Raw genomic sequence first — 20,827 nt, forward strand, 5'->3', positions numbered from 1 at the left:
CTTATTCAACCGTCACCCGTATCAAATGCGATTTGCGTAACACATGTACAAAATAGCACCCTCACAAAACATCACAAATATTTATCATAAGATTAAAAAAGAAATCTAAATAGTATTGGTCGTTTCAGGATCTCATCAGCCTTGGCTCATGATGTCCCAGTCGGCGCTGGGGCTCGGCGGCGAGCGGCGCTACTCCGTGCCCTCCAACCCGCTCGTCCACGACCCGCGCGGCATGCACTCAGAGGACCTGCACGCGTGGTCCATCTACAGGTACACTATCCTCCATATATAGTCCAGCTGTAGGTCTGTCTAATAGGGATCCATGATATCCCTATAAAATCTAGTAAAATTAATTGACATCGCTGTACTGGGAGTGATTCGTTGCGTTATTCATGAATGTTCTTCTTGCCTTTTGCCTTTTGCAGCTATTAATCTCCTGCCCTTTCACTGTCACCATTGATATGGCTATTTTGGCATTTAATCTGTGAAATATTATTTGGTGTTTCCTAGTTATAAATATTCATATCGATCTAAGGATCTTCACATGTCATTATTATCATTTAAATGTTATTTTTCGCAGGCAAAATCTGAACTCTGATTTCACGGACAGCGCGCTGGGGAGCACCGACAAGAGCCCTTTGCCTTATGGAAACTTCCAGCTGAGAGATACCACTGTCCAGTCCATCCTATCGCATCCCAGATATGGACCCAAGTAAGACCAAGATCTTTTCTACTCTGTGTTCTACTACCTACATATATTAACAGGATAGACAAACGCACTGACGAACACTTGCTTCCATGCATGTACAATTTTAAAGATTCGATTGTAAAGATTTATAAGCTAGGCCCGAGGGACAGAGGTCTCCAGCATATATGTCCGCGCATAATTCCTACTATTCATTCACCAGGGGCAAACACATCTGCCAGAAAGAACTGACGGACAGTCAGGACCAAGCTAAGGTTGACTTTTGCTTTATTGAAAAGCTATAACTTGATACTTGCTTCACCGATACCTTACAAAAAACTTATTATTCTGTTCCTCAGATCAGCGCTTGGTTCGAACATGTACACGTATCTCAAATTCGGGCTGCCGCGAGTGTTTCCGCCGAACCACAACGGCTCACAGCGCTCTGGGACGCCGAAACCCAAGACCTCGATTGGCAGTGGAATGAAACCGGTACCCAGGTAATACCAATAATTTTAGGTGGGTAATTCTAGACCCATATTTCCCCCAATCATGAAGAAAATATCCCTGTGGTTATTGGCTTCTGTTCAGGCCTTTCTTTTACCCACAACGGATAGAGACGGTATTATGCATTATGGGAAGTTTATTCAACCCCAATACTCGTACTCGTATATTCATAAATTACTCGTGTGTTCTTTCCAGTATTTAAGTATATTTTAATAAATATTAACAGGATCCAAAGGCAAAGCAGAGGAATACGCGAGACATCATCAGGCTACGACAGTTCCGACAACGAAACCTCTACGAACTACAAATATAGCCGCAAATACCGTTCGGATCCTGATTTTAGAATGCAACACTTGCACACATCCTATCAAGTAAGCTAACTATAAATTAGGTATAATTGCCTTACGATACATTTGAAGAATTATAAGAAAGGGGTGAATGAAGCTGATGAAGCCCACAGCTGTTTTATATAATATTAATTTTCTAGACTCTAGGGTTCGTTAATTTTCTTGTACGACCGCAAGAGCGTATTTTGACATTCCGTTGAGCGTTTTCACCAGCGAATGAATCGCTGGTTTTCACATGGTTCGATCTGATCCAATTACCCTATGGAGAAAAGCAGCTGCTAGATAATGCATTATGGAGTCAAATCCTTTTATTTTTGCTTTAACGCTTTCTTTTGCACAACAATAAAAATTGAAGGCATTTTTTTTACATTGAATAATTTTACGGTTTAGACTCACTTGTTTTTATTCACTCAATCAATGTTATTAATTATTCAATGTTATAGTATGTCTCACAACAGTTTAAATTCGAGCATTTTTTTTACTTTTCTGCTTATTTGTAGTCGTATTCAACATCCATTTTTTTGTAATTTAACAGAGTTCTGATGATTACTTGTAATCTTGTTTTTGTAATTTATTACCAGCCTCAAGGCGGCCCCGGCGTGCCACTAGTAGCCATGCAGCAGGCGGGCCTCAGAAATGAGCCCCACTGGACCAACTCGAGGCATAAGTCCGTGAGCGAGGCCAATCTGCTTGGCATAGAGGCCCGACCACACCGCCCCTCTTACAGCCATCGGAGGAACAGTGTAGCCGACTTCGTGCCTGATAATGACCATCAGAGGTAATTTCTTGACTAAGGGTACTGTGCTGGGAATAGAGGCTTTGGTATGGCTCCGTTGACCCTTAATCTCCACACCTTTGCAGCAGGCGGGTTGTAAAAGAACATCGATTGAAAAATACCTACAAGACAAATTGTCTCATCGTTACCCGGAAGTTAGGATCCTGGAGCCTAATTTCTGCTTATGACTTGCATCGACCAAAGTAGTTTTGGGGTCTTACAAAATAGTGGCCATTTCGTTTCACCAAAGTTTTTAAAGTTTATGAAATTACAACCTAAGTCTGTGTATGACCCGTAAACATGTGTTTGACATTTCAATGTCGTTGTTTTACATCGCTTGTCATCGTGGGTATTTACTCGTATTGTACTTAGTTTACCTATTGTTTTAACAATGGCTGCGGGGGCATCGCGGCATTTTGACAATGGCAAGCCGGTCGAGTTAGTGCAAAAAAATTAGATTTGGGCCATTGTTGTTGGATTCAACACTTCACATGTGCTGTATTTTTTTTTGCGCTGTTTTATTAAATAAATAACCAAGATAACGGTATTAGCTAATCGTAAAGTAGCCTCTGTTAACTGCAGCTGAGTAGAATAAATTGCAGCGGTGAAAGGACAAGTATATGTACAAGTTTACCTCAAGAAAATTATTTCATAAAATACGTAGATACCTATACCTATCTCGCTTGATTCTGTTGTCGCTTGATGCGTCATGCTACCAAAATCTGATACGAAGATAGCATTTCTCGCTTGATAATCACATTGAATTTACCACCTTAGAAAAACATCTAACCTTCATTTGTTTCAGTTACCTGATGGCGGCATCTCACCTTGGAGGTCGAATGTCGAAAGCCGGCAGTCATATGTCTTTGGCGCAGTCCAGAAAACAGTCCACCCTACGGCCCGGGGACCACTTAGATGGATATACGCATTCCGCTTACATTTACCCTAACTATTATGTGAGTATAAGTAGCCTTGATTGTAAATTGTTACGGGAACTCTGCCTCTATGCCACTTCGTGTTGCACAAAGTGAGTAGGCAAAAGTGCCCATCGAGTAATGATAACCTACTACTTAGTTTGTTTTGTACTTGCATCACAGAGTGTTTAGGTACAACATGCGTATGAGCGGTGTAAATAAGTACTTATTTATACTTTCAGGTTAATAGTTTAGAAATAACTGCGCCGGACAACAAATCTGCGCTGCTAGTGTCGGGGCTCAGCTTCGAGGTGAAGTCTGGCGAGATCCTCGCGGTGTTGGCCACGTCGCAGCACGAGGCCACGGGCCTGTTGGATGTCTTGGCTGGCGTTAGGAAGGTTAGTTAGTTTTCTAGGTATTTGCTGCAAGTCGACAACATACATATACATCTATATATGTACATCTACACGACAGCGCTGTATGATAAGTCATCAGGGACATTTGTAGTTTAAGGCGTTGTATGCAGCACGCAGCATACTGCATATCTCGGAGGCAAACTCCATAAATGCTACCTACATAATTCTGCCTTTCTTGTCTTGGAATATGCAAGTTGTCGAATCACCTAAATCTTTCAAAGCGGGAGGGTTTTATGTTAGTTATTCTAAAATCTCCGAACTAGAAAAACATTTCTTTTTGCAGAAACTAACAGGTGATATAGTCCTCAACGGGCAGCCTGTGGCGTCATCGACGCTTCGTAAAGTAGCAGCCTACGTGCGAAAAGACACGTCTCTCTGTCCCTCCATGACGGTGGAACACACACTGCGGTTTCACGCGGCGCTGCGGCGGCCGAGGAGTAATCAGCACCAGGTCAAGATGGATGATAGAGATCGGGTAAGTTCTGAATTTTGATCCTATGGTGTTATAACACTAGGAATAGGAATTAAAAGCCTTTAAATTATATTGAATGAAATATTTCTAATCGCGCGGTTCCTTGAGTTCCCTCATCATCATCATCTCAGCCTATATATGTCCCACTGCTGAGCACAGGCCTCCTCTCGAGCGCGAGAGGGCTTTTTTTTTTTTTTATTGTGAATCAAGAAACAAACGGTCATTTACATTAATGCGTAATGGTTTAACATTGCATCTTAAGGTTAGACCTACAGTTTCCTTAATTGAATATAATCGTGCTAAATTTTTATACACTATGGTTTTTGTTTTACATTTTTATTGCTACAGAAAATACAGAGCGACTGGTAAATATCAAATGATATTTCGTACATAAGTTCCGAAAAACTCATTGGTACGAGCCGGGGTTTGAACCCGCGACCTCCGGATTGCAAGTCGCACGCTCTTACCGCTAGGCCACCAGCGCTTTTTCCCTCATACGTTGATCCTAATTAAGGCCAAATATCGCTCAACATTTGATTGTTTCGATTCATTACGAATCAGAATCGATTCGTCAGTTTCGCTCCGGGCGGCTCGTTTAATTTTCATAATAGTAAGATTACTATTCGGTTTCGGAGATCCGAATCATTAAGCTTTCTTCTGTACTTTTTGTCTCCATCATCCCCAAAAAATCCTTTGCAGTACTATTCTACTGCTCATTCTATAACGCAATCATGTCAGATAATTCAATATCACAACTAAGTACATTCATTTGTTCCAGATAAATTGGCTAATAGAAGAGCTAGGTCTCGACCAAGTACGAGACACGAACGTGGCCCGTCTAACAAGATCCGAGATCAGGCGGCTCAACGTCGCCTGCCAGTTGTTGCTCGACACGGCCATCCTGATCCTGGACCAGCCCACGAAGGAGATGGACATCTTCGACACCTTCTTCCTGGTGGAGTATTTGAGGAACTGGGCGAGCGGCGGGCGCGTTGTGATCATGTCGTTACACCCGCCGACTTATGAGATCTTTGCTATGCTTACTAAGGTAAGGCACAAAAGATGAGTGTCGGACTGTGGACAGAACCCTTCCGATTCTTTACGTTGGTCGAATATAACTGTTTAAGTTCGATAGTCACTTCGTCATATTTCTTTGAATTTAATTTAATATTATGTGTATTTTTTTCAAATTGGTCCTTCGAGCCGGATAATACCTACTGATTTATATTTTTCAGGTGGTCTTAATATCCGCCGGTAGAACGATGTTCAGCGGGTACAGAAGAGACATGTTGCCATATTTCGCTTCTATCGACTATCCTTGTCCCGCCTTCAAAAATCCTTCTGATTATTATTGTAAGTACAAACATTATCATCATTGGTCTTTGCGTCTATTACGATTTATAAAAATTATAAATTATAAATTTATAAACTATGCCCGTGTACATTTCTGGTGTACAAACACCGAAACATATGAAACATAGGTGTGATATTTAGTTACTTTTGTGATGATGCTATGCAAATCACAAAAAACTCGATGTCTAATAAAGGTTTCGTTTCCAGTGGACCTGGTGACCCTCGACGACCTGTCGGCGGCGGCCATGCTGGAGTCGTCGGGGCGCATCGAGGCGCTGGCCGGGCTGTTCGCGGGCGCGCAGGCGCCGCCCGAGCCGCCGCCCCCCGTGCCGCTGCCCGCGCCCGTCGCCCGCCCCAACGTCGCCGTACAAGCCTTCGCTCTTATAGAGTGAGTCTTCCTACAAAACCGAAGTTTGACAGCGGTTCAAGGTCGAATCATGCTGCCCCTTTCTAAAATATGGCACTATCCCTTTTGGCTATCTAAGGTTGTCAAAATTCAAGCCATTATCTTATCTGTGGTCGTGCACGCAAAGGGACATCAAGTCGTGTCAACCCTAATAATTGCTCGGAGCGATGCTGAACCGAGCGGAGCCGAGTTTGGCCGAAGGCAGGAGTTTCGCACCCCTGGTAATGTCTGATGAATGATGATGGTTTCTGACAAGCTTCATTCTTTTCTTGAAGCATTGCAAGTATTGCAACTATACTGGGTCAAGCAAATCTTGTCAGTAGCAAACGGCGGCAAATTTGAAAAATCGCGGGTTAGCAACACTGTGTTCGAATAATTCGAAAATCGCGTGTCATCTGTGTTTTATCTGTGGAATGTGGATCGTGAATGACAGCCATCATCTTCTTTGTTTACAAATGGTTTACAATGTTTACATTCTGAATCGATTCTATTTCAAGAGATATTTCTGCTGTGTCACCATTAAATACCAATATATTAAACAAGACTGTGCTTAATTAAAGCTAAGGTGCCTACAATGCCTACAGTGCCAACTGAGAAATCTAATAAAATATGAAAATCCAGTATGACATCTACCTGCTGAAGCAATGATTTTATTCATACATTCTTGTTTTAACGGCATAGTCCACTTACAATTTTATTTTGAGATCTTCAAATTAGTTAATCATTTTTATCAACATCACACACCGCTTTTAAATTGTCCGTCCATACGTATTAATAACTAATAACAATTTCAAACATTTTCAATAGAGAATCCGCGAGTGACAATTTGAATTAACGAACGTGACAAGTCGCGCTCAGCGGAAAAAAAAAGTTTTGGTTTGATGTACATTGTACATTGCTGCTTTTCTTAGCGCAATACTACCCTTTTGAGTGTTGCCCTACTTTAGTTTGCTTTACATTGCTACTGACAAGATTTGCTTGACGCACTAGTTGCATGCATAAAACTCGATGGGATGACATGGTCATTTTTAAGTAGGCATTTATCAAATTCCTGAGGAAACCTTTGGGTTCGATCATAAGACCAGTTTCATGATTGTATAAATAAGTAAACGTAAGCTGCTTGAGTTAGCTTTTCATGTTTAAATCGATTTTTTCCAGAAAAAGTTTGGTGTTCACACAAATGACGACGCTGTCCAACGTGGTGACACGGGTCCTCATTGCAGCCATCATGTCGCTCATCACGGGAACCATCTTTTGGGACCTACCCACCACTGACGCCAAGGTGAGAGCCGGTACACTCCTGTGTTAACATTGTGCTGGTCTGAACGGCTTGTTTTGTATCCTTAACCTGTTTTTTTTATCTGGGTAGGAAAGAATCCCAAATCAATGAAGTAGGTAACAAAGAATCCATATTTTTGTCTTATGCTAGGAGTTTTCAAAAAAACTCGAAGATATTCAAGGCATTTCAGTTAGAGACCACTTAGTGTTCACTCGTCACTGTCTCCCATGATGATTAACTATTAAAATAAACTCATTAATCATTCTACTGAATTATTTACTTGTTTCAGTTAACCCAAAACGACCGAGTCGGATACCACTACTCTGTGATGTGCCTAAGCCTGTGTCCACTGCTCATGTGGCTGACGGCGCGGGAAGCTAGCTCTATGAGAAGGCACGTAGAGAGAGACGTTGCTGTACCATTGTACTCTCGCACCGTATTTATACTTTATGATGTAAGTAGCAAGGTCCTTTTTTACTTGTTATAAAGATCCACTTGGTTTCCACTACTCCATGGTGTGCCGGACTATGGGCCAATTGCACCAACCACATTTGACAGACTGATCAACGTCAGCCGGCGCGTCCCGGCGCTTTACTATGAAACTTTCCATACATAACCATTTAGCGAACTCTTTAACAATACGAACAGTTTGGTGCAACCGACCCTATGTCCATTCCTAATGTGGCTGACCGCGCGGCAAGCTAGCTCTATATATAAGAAGACACGTTGAAAAAGATATTGTTGTACCGTAAAGTTGCACTCCCGCTTTGTATTCATGCTTCCCAAATAACTCAGTATTGTGTATCAAAAGCGCATTCGAAAGTGCAAAACTTGACGACATGCGCTATAACAGAGCGTGTAGAAAAATATTGAACCATATTTTATGTCTTTAGAATAATGCTCAGATCCACTCCTTTCTTCAGTGTTCTGTTTTAAAGCTCATCCAGGTTTTTTTTTTAATTATGAATGGGCTTACTCATGGCCACAGACTAGCAGAGGCGTAGACGTGGCCTACGATGGATGGATGGATGGTTAATCAAATACCTACCTCACTATTCCGTGTCAAATTGATTTCATCCTACTGCTTTCTTCCAGCAATTCCTGGAGCTATGGTCGGCTGTGCTGACATGGTTCGCGTACCTCGTGCCGAGCTACGCCATGAGCGGTCTCTACGCCCAGACTCCGGGGTCTTTCGACGGATTCTATATCTATTTAGGTGAGGATTGGTATTTCATTAAGCCAGCTGAAGAAGTCGATTAATAATTTCAGTCGTCTCATTATTTAGGTAGAGATTAAACTTTTAGTGTTTCTTTCACACTGCAAATATAATAGTTTAATGTATGGGTAGGTATTAAAAAGGATGCCACTCACCAGGGATGTTATCATGGGTTCTTTTCCTGTACTCATCATATGATTCTCCAGAATGGAGCTCGTCCCGTAGCCGGAGTGTTCATGCAAGGAAGTCCTATTTCTATCTTCCGTGTATTTCTTGGGATTAGGAGACCGCCATCGCGCGTTTCCATTTTGGTTAACTGAAACTAACTTTATTCCTTTAACGCATTCTCTGCCAGGGGGCGAGGCCTAAAAGGAACAAACTTGTATGACGGTGAAAGCATATGTGCGTCGGGGGCAGTGAATGTGTTAAGTTTTTTTTCCACCGAAGCGAAGACGAACGGAGAAGAGGAGAATCATCAATAGCATTGGTTGTAGTTGTAGGTAATCCACATCTTTTCTCCGCTGGATTACAAACAATGCTATTGGACGATTCCTCTCATCTCCGCTCAGCGGAAAGGCAGTCTCAGGCCATACTGCTAAGCAAGAAACTCTACAGTCTGAATTCCTTTCAGGTTACACCGCGCTCTATCTAATAGCAACCCAGATGATGTTCCGAGCCTTCGTCTTCCTCGTACCGATGGAGAAGACGGCCACTATCCTGGCAGGCTTCTGTTTCTTGCTCAGCACATTCGCCAACGGGGTGATGCTGCACCAGCAGGACTTGCCGCAGTACTGGCGCTGGCTGGAGTACGTGTCGCCCTCGAGGTGGACGCTGCCAGAGATCCTGATGAAGGAGTTGAGCGAAACTGCCTTGAGGACGAGTATTAGTAAGGAGATGAGGTGTACTAATAAACAGGTATGTTAATCATCTTCTTCTTTAATTCATTGGTTATTTTGCATGAATTTATTTGAGTGTAAAGTCTAAGTCTAAGAAAAAAAGCTAAGCAGATGGCGCTGTAAGACCTCATATATTTTATTAGTAACTGAATTGTCAAACGTGCAGTAACTGCATAATCTATAGAGCTGTATAGCGCCATCTATATTGTATAGGTTAGGCACCAGAATTATTACTGCCACATAAAGTACGGGGATGTACCTACAGCGACATCTGCTTCAGCTTTTTTCCTATCAGCTGTAAAACTCGAAGCACAATTTTATTTTTCGAATTTATATTCTCTACTACAATCAACCAGGGGATATGGGATACTTAAAATGGACATGGCCTCCATGGGCAAAAGCTGAATCAACAAAGAAAAATCTTAATAAGATATCGGGCAGATATACGAAAGAATACTTGCTCAAGCTGGAAACTTTCACTTTGCTCAGCCTTTACTGTATATAATAATCAATCTTAAATGTTCTTATTCTTTCAGAGACCGTATAACGACATCATAGTACAATCACAATGCCCACCGCCAAACGGCACCCAAGTCCTCTCCAACTACGAGTACCTCCGCGCCGACCACATCTGGGAGTGGTCACAAGAAAGCTTCCTAATAGCTCTGGCCATCTTTTACGCGGTTTTCGCTGTGATCGCCCTTTTGGCTTTCGTGTGCGACTGCACCAAGTACGTTAGGAGAAAGGAACGAAACAGCTTGAAAGGACACAAGGTTACGGTTAATACTCCTTGAAAATAATACTTTGACCTCCATGTAACGAGAAATTTTCGAAGAACATTCGTTTTCGACTTATAGTCGAATTGATAGATTACTAATTATTATATCTGAACAACACAGGTTGTAATTGTACAAGAATGTGATTATAAACTTGTGTCAGTAATCAAGATATCTCATCATTATCATCATCATCTCAGCCATAAGACGTCCACTGCTGAACATAGGCCTCCCCCTTGGACCTCCATTCAGATATCTAAATCAACTAATTCACTATGTAACAAAACAAAAAATATGGGATACTTTGTTATTCGAGTGAAAACATTGAGAATTATACCTTGTAAGTCGGATAATATACGGTTAATTCAATTTGTTAGGTCATTTTCTGTAAAAGCTGGACTAAAAATGTTGATCTTATACTAATAAAAGCTGATCTGGAAATTAGATAATTTATAATCTGTTCAATGTATCGCTAGGAATTAAGTAAATAAATGAATGTACAAAGAAATTATAACTAAATTAGTATATGTAATAGATTTTTAATAACTAAATGCGAAAGGCTGACTGTATACCGTCTTCCGTCCTTGAATGCATGAATATTGTATAATAAAATGTGCCGAATGCATGTATTAGGTAAATTAGACACATATCACAAGTTTATCTTAGTCACTACTTTTCGTTCTTCACATGTTTTGTTAAAAACGTGATGTCTATGAAACTATATACTATTATCGATAGAGTAAATAAAAAGAACAGAGCGACAATGTCAAAACAACGCGTCTTCGTTTTCTTTTTACCTGTATGAAGGGCGTTTTTTTTGCGTATTCTCGGAACAAGGTTGGATATTGTTGTTGGAAGCTGTGATTCTGTTCCATTTCTTTACTCTTGAACTATCTAGCTTTCTCTTTTCTACTTCTGTAGAAAAGTCCTTCAAGCACTATATGATTTTGATTGTGAATGTGCATGTGCTCAATGCAATAGTGTATGAAATAATTAATGAAAATTGCCATTTTCGCAAATCCCTTCTCAAAGGCTCAGGTAGACGGCGCGCGAACTCACAATGGAATTACGTTATATTGCCGAAAACGGAGATACAACGAATTCAATTGACCGCTCTAATATTGCAATGTAACATAACTAGCAAGCACCGTCTAGATGAGTCTTAAATCTAAATGAATTATCATATACTCTTCTACGGCAAAAAACAGTATTAGGTACATAAGTAAGTACAACGTTTAACCTACTGCCAAATGTTGACTAGTACATCCAATTTTCATTCTTCTTCTTTATTTTGATAGGTATAGTTTATTAAATTTTAAGTAGTTTAAAGGAATAAAAGTGGAGCCATATCAATTAGATAATTATTTAATAATTGATAAGTTACCTTACTTTCGGCATAATAAAAATAAATTAAAAATGATGTGTGTTTTGTTTTATTTCATGATTCGCACTTATGTACACAAAATTTGTAAAAAATAATACAACAATAAAATTTCAATCTTAAATAAATACTTACAGGCAGTTTTATGAACAATATTAAATATTGTAACAGGTACTTACGAAGGGGCAAATACATTTTGTATCTTATGATAATGTGTATACAACTTATTTATGGTTATCACGAAACTTGTATATCCGAGTCCGCGTGAAATAATTCGTGATATCGTTTACAGATTTCGCAGACGCAAAATTTGCTTTCATCGTATGCTTTTGTATGGCTTGTAGTTTGTATGTCTTCGTACTCGCGAGTGTGTCTCTCATCCACATCTACGTATCGGCTCTCAAGTACTATTTTTTTGTCTTCGCTATTAGCCGCGCGTGGCTTACTCCTGGAAGATCATTAAAAAAAATACTTTCGCTAAACAGATTACTTACTGATTTTATTCCATTACATATAATATACCACGTGTCCCAAAATTCAACGATAAGCTGGCACCAGAAGATGGACCTGCTCATGACAACTCGAGGAAAAAAAAGAAAAAAAAATATATCAATTTATCATGTAATTACAAAAAAATATGAAAATCGACACCCCTGGTGGTATTTTCAACGACCATGTCTACAATTTTTCAATATTTTTTTTTCTATTTTTTTATTTTTTTCCTCGAGTAGTCATGAGCAGGCCAATCTTCTGGTGCCAGCTTATCGTTGAATTTTGGGACAGGTTGTATATTAAATAACATCACTATTCTTGATTCTTAAGTCAATATGTGATGTGAGTGAAATAGAATAAAAGAGGAACAGAACTAGAAATAGGCTATTTTAATGCCCCTCCGCCGTCCCACGTGTACTCCAGCAGCGTCAGGGTATACACACGTGAAACTAACAGAGAAATGGTCAGGAATAAGGACCACTGTCATTTACCTTCCAACATCAGCATCATAGTTGCCCGCCGCGGCACTGTTCCAGCTGTCGTCCGGGGCTACGTTCACTTTGAACACGCAATAGTCTCGCTGCCGCTTGCATGCGGGATTAGAGCAGGGTAAGGAATAAGGATGCCACCTACCGTTCAACATCAGCATCATAGTTGCCCGCCGCGGCACTGTTCCAGCTGTCGTCCGGGGCTAGGTTCACTTTGAACACGCAATAGTCTCGCTGCCGCTTGCATGCGGGACTAGAGTAGGGTAAGGAATAAGGATGCCACCTACCGTTCAACATCAGCATCATAGTTGCCCGCCGCGGCACTGTTCCAGCTGTCGGCCGGGGCTACGTTCACTTTGAACACGCAATAGTCTCGCTGCCGCTTGCATGCGGGACTAGAGCGGGGTAAGGAATAAGGATGCCACCTACCCTTCAACATCAGCAAGCATCATAGTTGCCCGCCGCGGCACAGTACCAGCTGTCGTCCGGGGCTACGTTCACGTTGAACACGCAATAGTCTCGCTGCCGCTTGCATGCGGGACTAGAACGGGGTAAGATAAGGATGTCACCTACCTTTTAACATCAGCATCATAGTTGCCCGCCGCGGCACATTTCCAGCTGTCATCCGGAGCTACGTTCACGTTGAACACGCAGTAGTCTCCCTGCCGCTTGCATGCGGGACTAGAGCGGGTAAGATAAGGATGTCACCTACCTTTCAACATCAGCATCATAGTTGCCCGCCGCGGCACATTTCCAGCTGTCGCCCGGGGCTACGTTCACGTTGAACACGCAATAGTCTCGCCGCGGAACCTGCGCGGACGTCGGCCGCTTGCATGTGGGACTAGGGGAACAGTGTAAGGAATAAGGAAAGAGGTATAGGTAAGGATTTCTAAAGTTTTAATGAAGAAATTTGAAGCAAAAAGCAAGTCAGGGAATGGATCAAGTAAAGGAAAAAACGTAAGAATCGTTCGAATATGCAGGAGTGATAGAGAGGCAGATGACTCAATTAAAAATTTTCTATTTTCGCAAGATATGTAAATTACTTACTCAGAATATGCACAGCGGAATTTTTCTTGGCTGCGACAGACAGTGCTACCGGAGCCCCCGGACCGCGATCTCGACCTCGTCCGGCACTTAGTGCCCGGTATGCTAGTATGACATTTGTTTCTGGAATGATTGAATACCAATTAGAGTCTAGAATACATTTCATAGGCACTAATATCGTGCATGGACTGTGGGGGGCAGTACAGGAGCACCCTGTTTATTGGTGCGAAGTATAAGTGTAAGCTTCCAATTTAGCCCACAAGATGGCAGAACCCGCAATGCACACCACTTGCTTTGGTGTGAAGTGTCAATGTACAGTTTATGTTTCCAATTCAGGCCACAGGCGCTCGGCCCCTCCAGAACAATAATACCTAAACAGGTTAAAATCTTTAACGTTCCTATTACCCCCGCGGAATGTTCCAATAACATTTTGGGTAAGATGGAACTCCACAATGATTTGGCAACAAACGTACATTAGTAATTTAACAACATTTGATTTAGAGGGTAGGGTAGGGTAGGGTAATAGGGAAGAGGAAGAAGCCCTATGCGATGGACTGATCAAATCAGTGACAACTCCGGCAAGAAAGTTCACGAGGCCATTCACACTGCCAAAGACCGAAACACGTGAAAAGCAATCGTTCGAAAAGTAATTTATAGAGGTCACGACCCTCAGCTATGAGGAATACGACTCAAGGGGGAGGAGGATTTAAATGGTTCCCTTTTTACGGTTCCGTACCTCAAAAGGAAAAAACGGAACCCTTATAGGATCGGTCGTGCGTCTGTCTGTCTGTCCGTCTGTCACAGCCTATTTTCTCGGAAACTATTGGGCCAATTAAGTAGAAATTTGGTACACATATGTAAATTAGTGACCCAAAGATGGACATATTTTTTTTTATAATTTTAAAATACAAAGGTTCGAAGTTATTTAAGAAAATAGCCAAAAAATGACCACTCCCCCCCTCTTTATCTCCGAAACTACTGGGTCTAAAATTTTGAAAAAAATACACAAAATAGTTCTTTACCTATAGATGACAGGAAAACCTATTAGAAATGTGCAGTCAAGCGTGAGTCGGACTTATGTACGGAACCCTAGAAACGCGAGTCCGACTCGCACTTGGCCGGTTTTTTGGTATACCTCGGAGACTGCGTGTGTTATCTTAACAAATTTTAATCAAAACAAATACATTAACTGTCGACCTATTCTAATAACGATAATAATTAATTTTATCTACTCATTTAGGTCAAAGCCCTATGTACTCACTATGTTGAAGGCATTATATTGATTAAAAAAATACTAATTAATTTAATTAGGCAATAATACCACCAAAATAAATGAGCGAGGTTCCGACTTTGGGAGTCATTTTGCAATCGTGCACCACGAATTAACCATGTACCGTGTACTCGTGCTAATAGTTTTTATTACAATTTCTGTATTTTACCAAGTTACCAACGGCTCCAGTAAGTATCATCCATACAATTAACAGCACAGGTATTTCTACTGTCTACTCCGACTGTGCACGTGTTTTCTTTTACACAGTGGGACATCATATTGGCCCACTAAGCTGGGCCAGCGAGTAGAGACAGTAGTGGTATCGGATAGCATATGGCCCGGCGGGATGGCGATGGAATGGCCGCGGTGTCGGTTTTTCGTCCGCACGTCTATATGTGGCCCATTCCATAGTGCGTGCTCTCAACCATCGCATGGCCATGTAGCTGTTCCAGCGCTGGGCCATCATGTAGACGAGCCATTACCAGGCGTAGCACACTCCGCATTTTACCCTAAGTTAGCGAAGGCTAAGGTGAAACTATTTGTACTGATCCTGTGATATTAGTTTTAGGGTCGAACACGTTACGTAGAGAAATACTGCAGCAATGGCGTGAGGAGAATACGACAGGGTACGTCACTATATCTACGTTTATATATTATTATTAGGTAACTATTTTTGGCATTGACTGACGACACCATTGACGTATTATATCTAAGATGAGATGCAGACGGACAGTGGATTCTTAGTAATAGGGTCCCGTTTTTGCCTTGTGGGTACAGAACCCTAATAAAAAACGAAGTTTTATTTTTCCAAAACGTCCGGGTTCGATTCCCGTCCCGAGCTGAGTACCTACACATTTTTTGTATGAATGCAGTTTTTCTTATTACTAATAAAATCGTGACCGAACTAAATGGGCCACCCTGTATAAGAACTGTGACCTAATGTGATGTTGGTTATGATAAAGACAATATTCGTAGCTAGGTCCTCGCGCACAAAACGGCCAGTGTAAGTAGACTTGCCTCGCGCGAACATGCTCGCTCTGTGTGGACCTAGCTACGAGTATTGCCTTGCCAGGTGCCTCGCGCGTATACTTACCTACTCGCTCTGTGTGGACCGACTAATGAATAATCTTAATTCACAGGAATGTCGTTCCGTCTGTGCGTGGCATTATAAATCTATTCAGCATGATCGAGTGCGCGACCGACTGTAATCCGTGGCATTTAAAATACTATGGAAACTACTGCGGCTTGGGTGGTTCCGGTACTCCTATAAATGATATTGACAGGTGACTTGATTTTTTCAAGGTTTTACAGTCTAAACTAAGGGCTGATTTAGAGGGTGCGCGAACTCGCATGCGATTTTAGTTACATTGCGGACTGTTGGTGACATCCAATTCAGCCGACCAAAAAAAAAAAAATTCAGATAAATATTCAGATTATAAAATATGTTGTGGTTTTGCTATTGAAACTACTGATATGAACGTATCAATCAACCCTCGTAACATTCTAGAATCCACTTTATCTTTTTTAGGATCTGTCTCTTACACTGGTCTAAATAGAATAGGTATTAGGCAGAGAGAGAGTATTTTATACATAAACATACATGGACCCTGAAACGGGTGTTGTAAAACAGGAAGTTTATGACATCACAAGTTCACTTATTGGCTCCTCTACACGATGGGCCAACGCCGGCCACTCCACGGGACGCAGCCATGCGGTAGAATGAGATAGCAATATCACTTGCTCCTTCTAACGCATAAATGCGTCCCTTGGAGTGAAAGGCGTTGGCCCATCGTATAGAGGAGCCATATTATGAGGGGAGAGGGGTACTCGTAAATACTCGTAACAACTTTGCTCCCTTGTTTTAACAACTACTTAATACGTGTACTTGTTTTAATAGTTGTTTACAAATTACAACTATTAATTTACAGTTGTTGCGAACAACACGACGCGTGTTACGACGACAACAAAGAGTTGTACGGCTGCTCGAGCAGCATGTACGTGTCACCGTACGAATGGAGCTGCAACGACGGCTACCCGTCCTGCCACGACGGGCGCGACAGGTGCGGGTTGTGGACTTGCGTGTGCGACAAGGCCATGATGGAGTGCTTGAATGACGCCGGGTGCCCTTAGTTTCCAACGGTAGGGGTACAAATCGCTTGCTAAGCCCCCATTCGCGCAACAGCATTTTCAATGCGCTTTAATAAAGCGCTTGAATCTGTCCACACTCTAAATTCGACTTAACAACCAAGACTCAAAAAGTCGAAAATCCAACAAAGCTTGATAAAAAGCGCCACCGCTGTCGTGTGAATAGATACATGGTTATCCATTAGGTAGTGTCATTCAAACGCTTAACATGGTTATTATATATATTGTGTCATTCAGACGTTTTTTTAACGCGCGTTGAAAAAGCTGCCGTGCGAATGGGGGCTTAGTGTAATAAAGAGTTTTCAAAAGTGTTGTTTCTTTTCCGGATAATCCTATCCTGGGTCAGGACAAATAGTAGTCCAATAGTACATTACGATACAAGTGCGCGAAGTAGGAAGTTCGCAAAGAGTCGCGAATTACCTTTTCGCACTTGTATTGTACAACGTTATACAGTACTTACAATTTAAATGGCACCAGGGCGGAAAAAAGCCCATATTATGTACTGTAAAAAATATGTTTAACTTAGTTTTGCAGAAATAGAGTTGCAGTCTAAAAATAATCATGTCCAAGGGCCTGACAGTGGAGTAGAACTAGTAGAAGGCGCTGTACGTCGCCATACGTTTTGTGGTTAGCCGCGTTGACGTTTGACTTGAATGCGTGGTCACGTTACGACAAACTGAACGTTATAGGGAGCAAAACATATTCCCAATTCTTGACTGCGAAGATCACGAACACACAGTCCCTGTTTAAGAACAGCAATGTGTCTAATGGGAGGGTATCTGTTCGCAAGCGTAGTTTCATCAATAGTCGTTTCTCTGCCCCGATGCTTCGTGCAGCGAGTATAAGAGATACAGCGTACAACGACTGAAAACCTCCGTGACTTCCATGATAGGGCTTTAAAAGCCGCACTTAGCATACCCGTTCATTTAAGGCTCCGTCACACAGGGGTGCTTTGCGGGCAGCGCTTGAGCGGGGCGCGCCGCTTTTACATGTAAAACGCTCACGCCCCGCCCGGAAAATAAAATACGCCTGTGTGACGGAACATTTAGGTGGTAAAACACCCATTTGTGTAGTAAATTGTAGTACCTACCTACACACACGCATCTATTTTTCTAGGTGAAATCTAACTGGCGTGTCCAAGTGTCCATGAGTGTATCTACGCAGAGATCTAGAGCACTGAGTGTATGCTTTTGAAGTTATTTGGACATATTTTAATACTAACAAATTCACCTGTGGTACTCTGGAGTGTGGCAGACGGTCTTCTGCCTCGAGTGCCTTGGCCCTGCACGAGGCATACAGTTGCAATCGACGATATTTTTCACGGTCTGAATGTTCGCATTTAAATGCTCGGTATTGTTGTCCCAAACTTCATCTATGCGGACTTTTGTAGCTATCTCGATCTTTGGCGAAAGAATACCCTAAAAATAATTTAAATGCAGGTATTAATAGTTTACAGTTCAGCCTAATATTACTAGTCAAGTTATTACAGGTAAGACACAACAGTTCAAAAATTAGTTGGTTAGATCAGCAGAGAAATACGGTTTGAACACGAAGGACGTGAGTCTGTGGCCTTGGCCTGAAAATGACGATTTGATAATCCGAATCTTGAGTTGGCATACACAGTTTGCTATTATGCACACACATTGATATACAATTGTATACTGTGTATACAGTGGCGGATTTGCAGTCTTTGCCGCCCTAGGCCCCAGGCCCTGTAGCCGCCCTTTTCAAGGCACCCATAATATTGACGACATTTTGAGTTATTTCTTGTTACCATCAGCGAATTTTTTGTCACAATTTGCCGCCCCTAAATATCTTGCCACCCTAGGCCCGGGCCTACTGTGCCTTAGGGCAAATCCGCCACTGTGTGTATACTGTCCTTAACAAACAAAGATAAAAATCGAGACAAGTTAGGGTTGGATTTACTTTATTTCTGATTACAAAGCATAAAGAACTAATACCATTGTGTTCTGTTATATTTTACAAGGACCTATGAGGCAGACTTCATGTTCCTACTCAAACAAAAAGCAAAGTGGACGCGTTTAGATTTGTTAATAGGGCCGTGTTGCACGGTTGCGTTCGTGGCCCACAAAATGGTCTCGCCGGAAGATTAGTGCTGACTTTCGGGTCAGTATTATGCTGAGGCGAGCCCATTTTCGTAAACTTTAACGCTTACCAATTTTATTAATATCTGTAGTTTTTAGTTATACTTTTGTATGTAATCTTAGCTTTAAGTTTACCACGAATAAAATGCTTGATTGATTGAAAAATATGTGCCAAGCAGTCTTCCAATATATCTATGTATAGTTTTACCAGAGACTGTCTTATTTTAAACATAGATACAGAGCATCATACTGTCTTTATCTTACACTAGTTTACGCTATTTACTGACGAATTGGGTTTGCCAGACTATAGCTCTTAATTTTTTTTATTGTAAATGCAATTTTTTAAGTGAATGAAGTACTCACAGGATACTTCTTAGACCTCCTCATGAGCAAGTCCACTCCGTCACTGCAACACGTCTTCGGTGGGAACAGAACATCACTCAGGGAGCCGAGGTACTGGGCAAGAATATTGCATTCACCAGAATCACAGTTCTGACTCCATTGCACCAGCTCACAGTATAAGGTTTCATCTTCTGCAATTTAAAATGTAATACTTATTTATTTCCTATACTATACAACATTAATCTCTAGCACAGGATTTCCCAACCAGTCAGTCGTGGCCCACGTGGCCCACATGGGGAGCGTAGAGGAATTTCCAACAAAAGTGCAGCGGACAACTTCAGGACCCTCCTTATTCATAAAAGTTTGCAAGCCGCAATTCATTGGGGATAGTGCAAATCCACATAACTAGCACTGGTAAATACTGCGCATCTACACAACAACAAGTTTTACAGGCAAAGCTTAAAACATAACTTTATTATTGTGAAGCCTAATTTTCCCTTTTTACCTGATAAATGCTTGTAGAATACATGATTCAATAAATTCTGTGTAAAACAGGAAAACGTATTTACTAGTGCTAGTTCTATCCGCGGACTATCCCCCTTACTCTCCATTACGGTCTCTAGAGTCTCTAGGGGGGCGTAGTATTTTAGCTTAATGTTGGGTGATGCGCAGAGGGTAAAAAGTTGGAGCAGGGGCTCTAGCATCCCATGGTTGTAATGTAATCCTAATACAAACACAAATTATCACCAATAAAACTTAAATAAAAATGAAAACGGGGAAAAAAAAATGCCAAATTGTAAACTGAGTAACTTACTCAATAAACAACAGATGTTACTCAGTGCGCAGGTCTCTTGGAACCTCTTCCGGAAGTACAATCTGTCCTTGAAGTCAAGGGGAAAGGTGGGTGGTAGAGTACAGGTTTCATAGTTTGTGCCCAGAGAGGACACGATGAGCGACACACTGCCATCTTGACACAGCCACACGCCTGGACAGGAAACCTGGGAAAAATGGGAAGTTATAGAAAATTTAATTCTTGTACTTGAATTTAAAGTTAGGCAATTACAGTTATGAATCTAGTTTATGCGGGTTGTACAAGCCACTAAAAACTGTTTCTTTCACTTCTAATATAAGCTGATGTTTAGATAAAAGGAGAAAAACACTAAACTTCTGTCAAGAAATTAAAACAACAATGCAAAACTTACTCTCTGCACAACAATTTCAACGGTGAGTTCGATAGTTTTGGGCATTTCGCAGAATTTTGTTAACTGTCCATGCCGAATTCAAATAACTGTTCTAAAAATTAATTAAACCATGATTCTGAAGTAAATAAACTTTCAATTTGTTCTCAATAGTACCACATAGTACTGTCACTGGTGACATTGACATTAAGAATTTGTTACTATGGTAACGATTCGTACACAACATACGGACTTTACACTCGCGTTCGCGGCTACGCGCCGCGATGGGCGCGATTCGACAATTGACAATATGTACTAGGCTTTAGTTAAGCCCCCTCCA

General features: G+C 41.5%; 4 protein-coding genes across 5 annotated transcripts in view; 3 read left to right on the forward strand and 1 right to left on the reverse strand.

Annotated features, from left to right (window-relative positions):
* Positions 1 to 20,827, forward strand: part of LOC134665840 (cystinosin homolog) — a 231,110-nt gene that overhangs the window by 160,005 nt on the left and 50,278 nt on the right. The window lies entirely within an intron of this gene.
* LOC134665818 (ATP-binding cassette sub-family G member 8) lies at positions 141 to 11,457 on the forward strand. Its single transcript, XM_063522806.1, has 16 exons — positions 141 to 270; positions 581 to 712; positions 1,045 to 1,185; positions 1,419 to 1,563; positions 2,121 to 2,317; positions 3,120 to 3,270; positions 3,471 to 3,626; positions 3,928 to 4,119; positions 4,895 to 5,164; positions 5,352 to 5,469; positions 5,677 to 5,857; positions 7,034 to 7,157; positions 7,444 to 7,608; positions 8,250 to 8,370; positions 9,002 to 9,285; positions 9,803 to 11,457. The coding sequence occupies exons 1-16, from the start codon at positions 149 to 151 to the stop codon at positions 10,058 to 10,060; spliced, it is 2,757 nt and encodes a 918-aa protein (XP_063378876.1). The 5' UTR covers positions 141 to 148; the 3' UTR covers positions 10,061 to 11,457.
* LOC134665819 (spermatogenesis-associated protein 6) lies at positions 11,392 to 20,665 on the reverse strand. Of its 2 annotated transcripts, XM_063522807.1 has the most exons (7): positions 20,512 to 20,665; positions 20,124 to 20,307; positions 19,331 to 19,500; positions 18,093 to 18,280; positions 13,451 to 13,570; positions 13,116 to 13,244; positions 11,392 to 11,871 (listed from the first exon to the last, which is right to left on the reverse strand). In XM_063522807.1, exons 1-7 carry the CDS (start codon positions 20,554 to 20,556, stop codon positions 11,661 to 11,663), a joined length of 1,047 nt encoding a protein of 348 aa, XP_063378877.1. In that variant the 5' UTR covers positions 20,557 to 20,665; the 3' UTR covers positions 11,392 to 11,660. The 2 variants fall into 2 exon arrangements, with proteins under 2 accessions (XP_063378877.1, XP_063378878.1); XM_063522808.1 differs by lacking the exon at positions 13,116 to 13,244.
* LOC134666318 (acidic phospholipase A2 2-like) lies at positions 14,959 to 16,885 on the forward strand. The gene is made up of 3 exons (XM_063523464.1): positions 14,959 to 15,343; positions 15,857 to 16,000; positions 16,646 to 16,885. Exons 2-3 carry the CDS (start codon positions 15,900 to 15,902, stop codon positions 16,845 to 16,847), a joined length of 303 nt encoding a protein of 100 aa, XP_063379534.1. The 5' UTR covers positions 14,959 to 15,343; positions 15,857 to 15,899; the 3' UTR covers positions 16,848 to 16,885.

This window comes from Cydia fagiglandana, chromosome 7, assembly GCF_963556715.1.
Source record: "Cydia fagiglandana chromosome 7, ilCydFagi1.1, whole genome shotgun sequence".
NCBI lineage: Eukaryota > Metazoa > Arthropoda > Insecta > Lepidoptera > Tortricidae > Cydia > Cydia fagiglandana.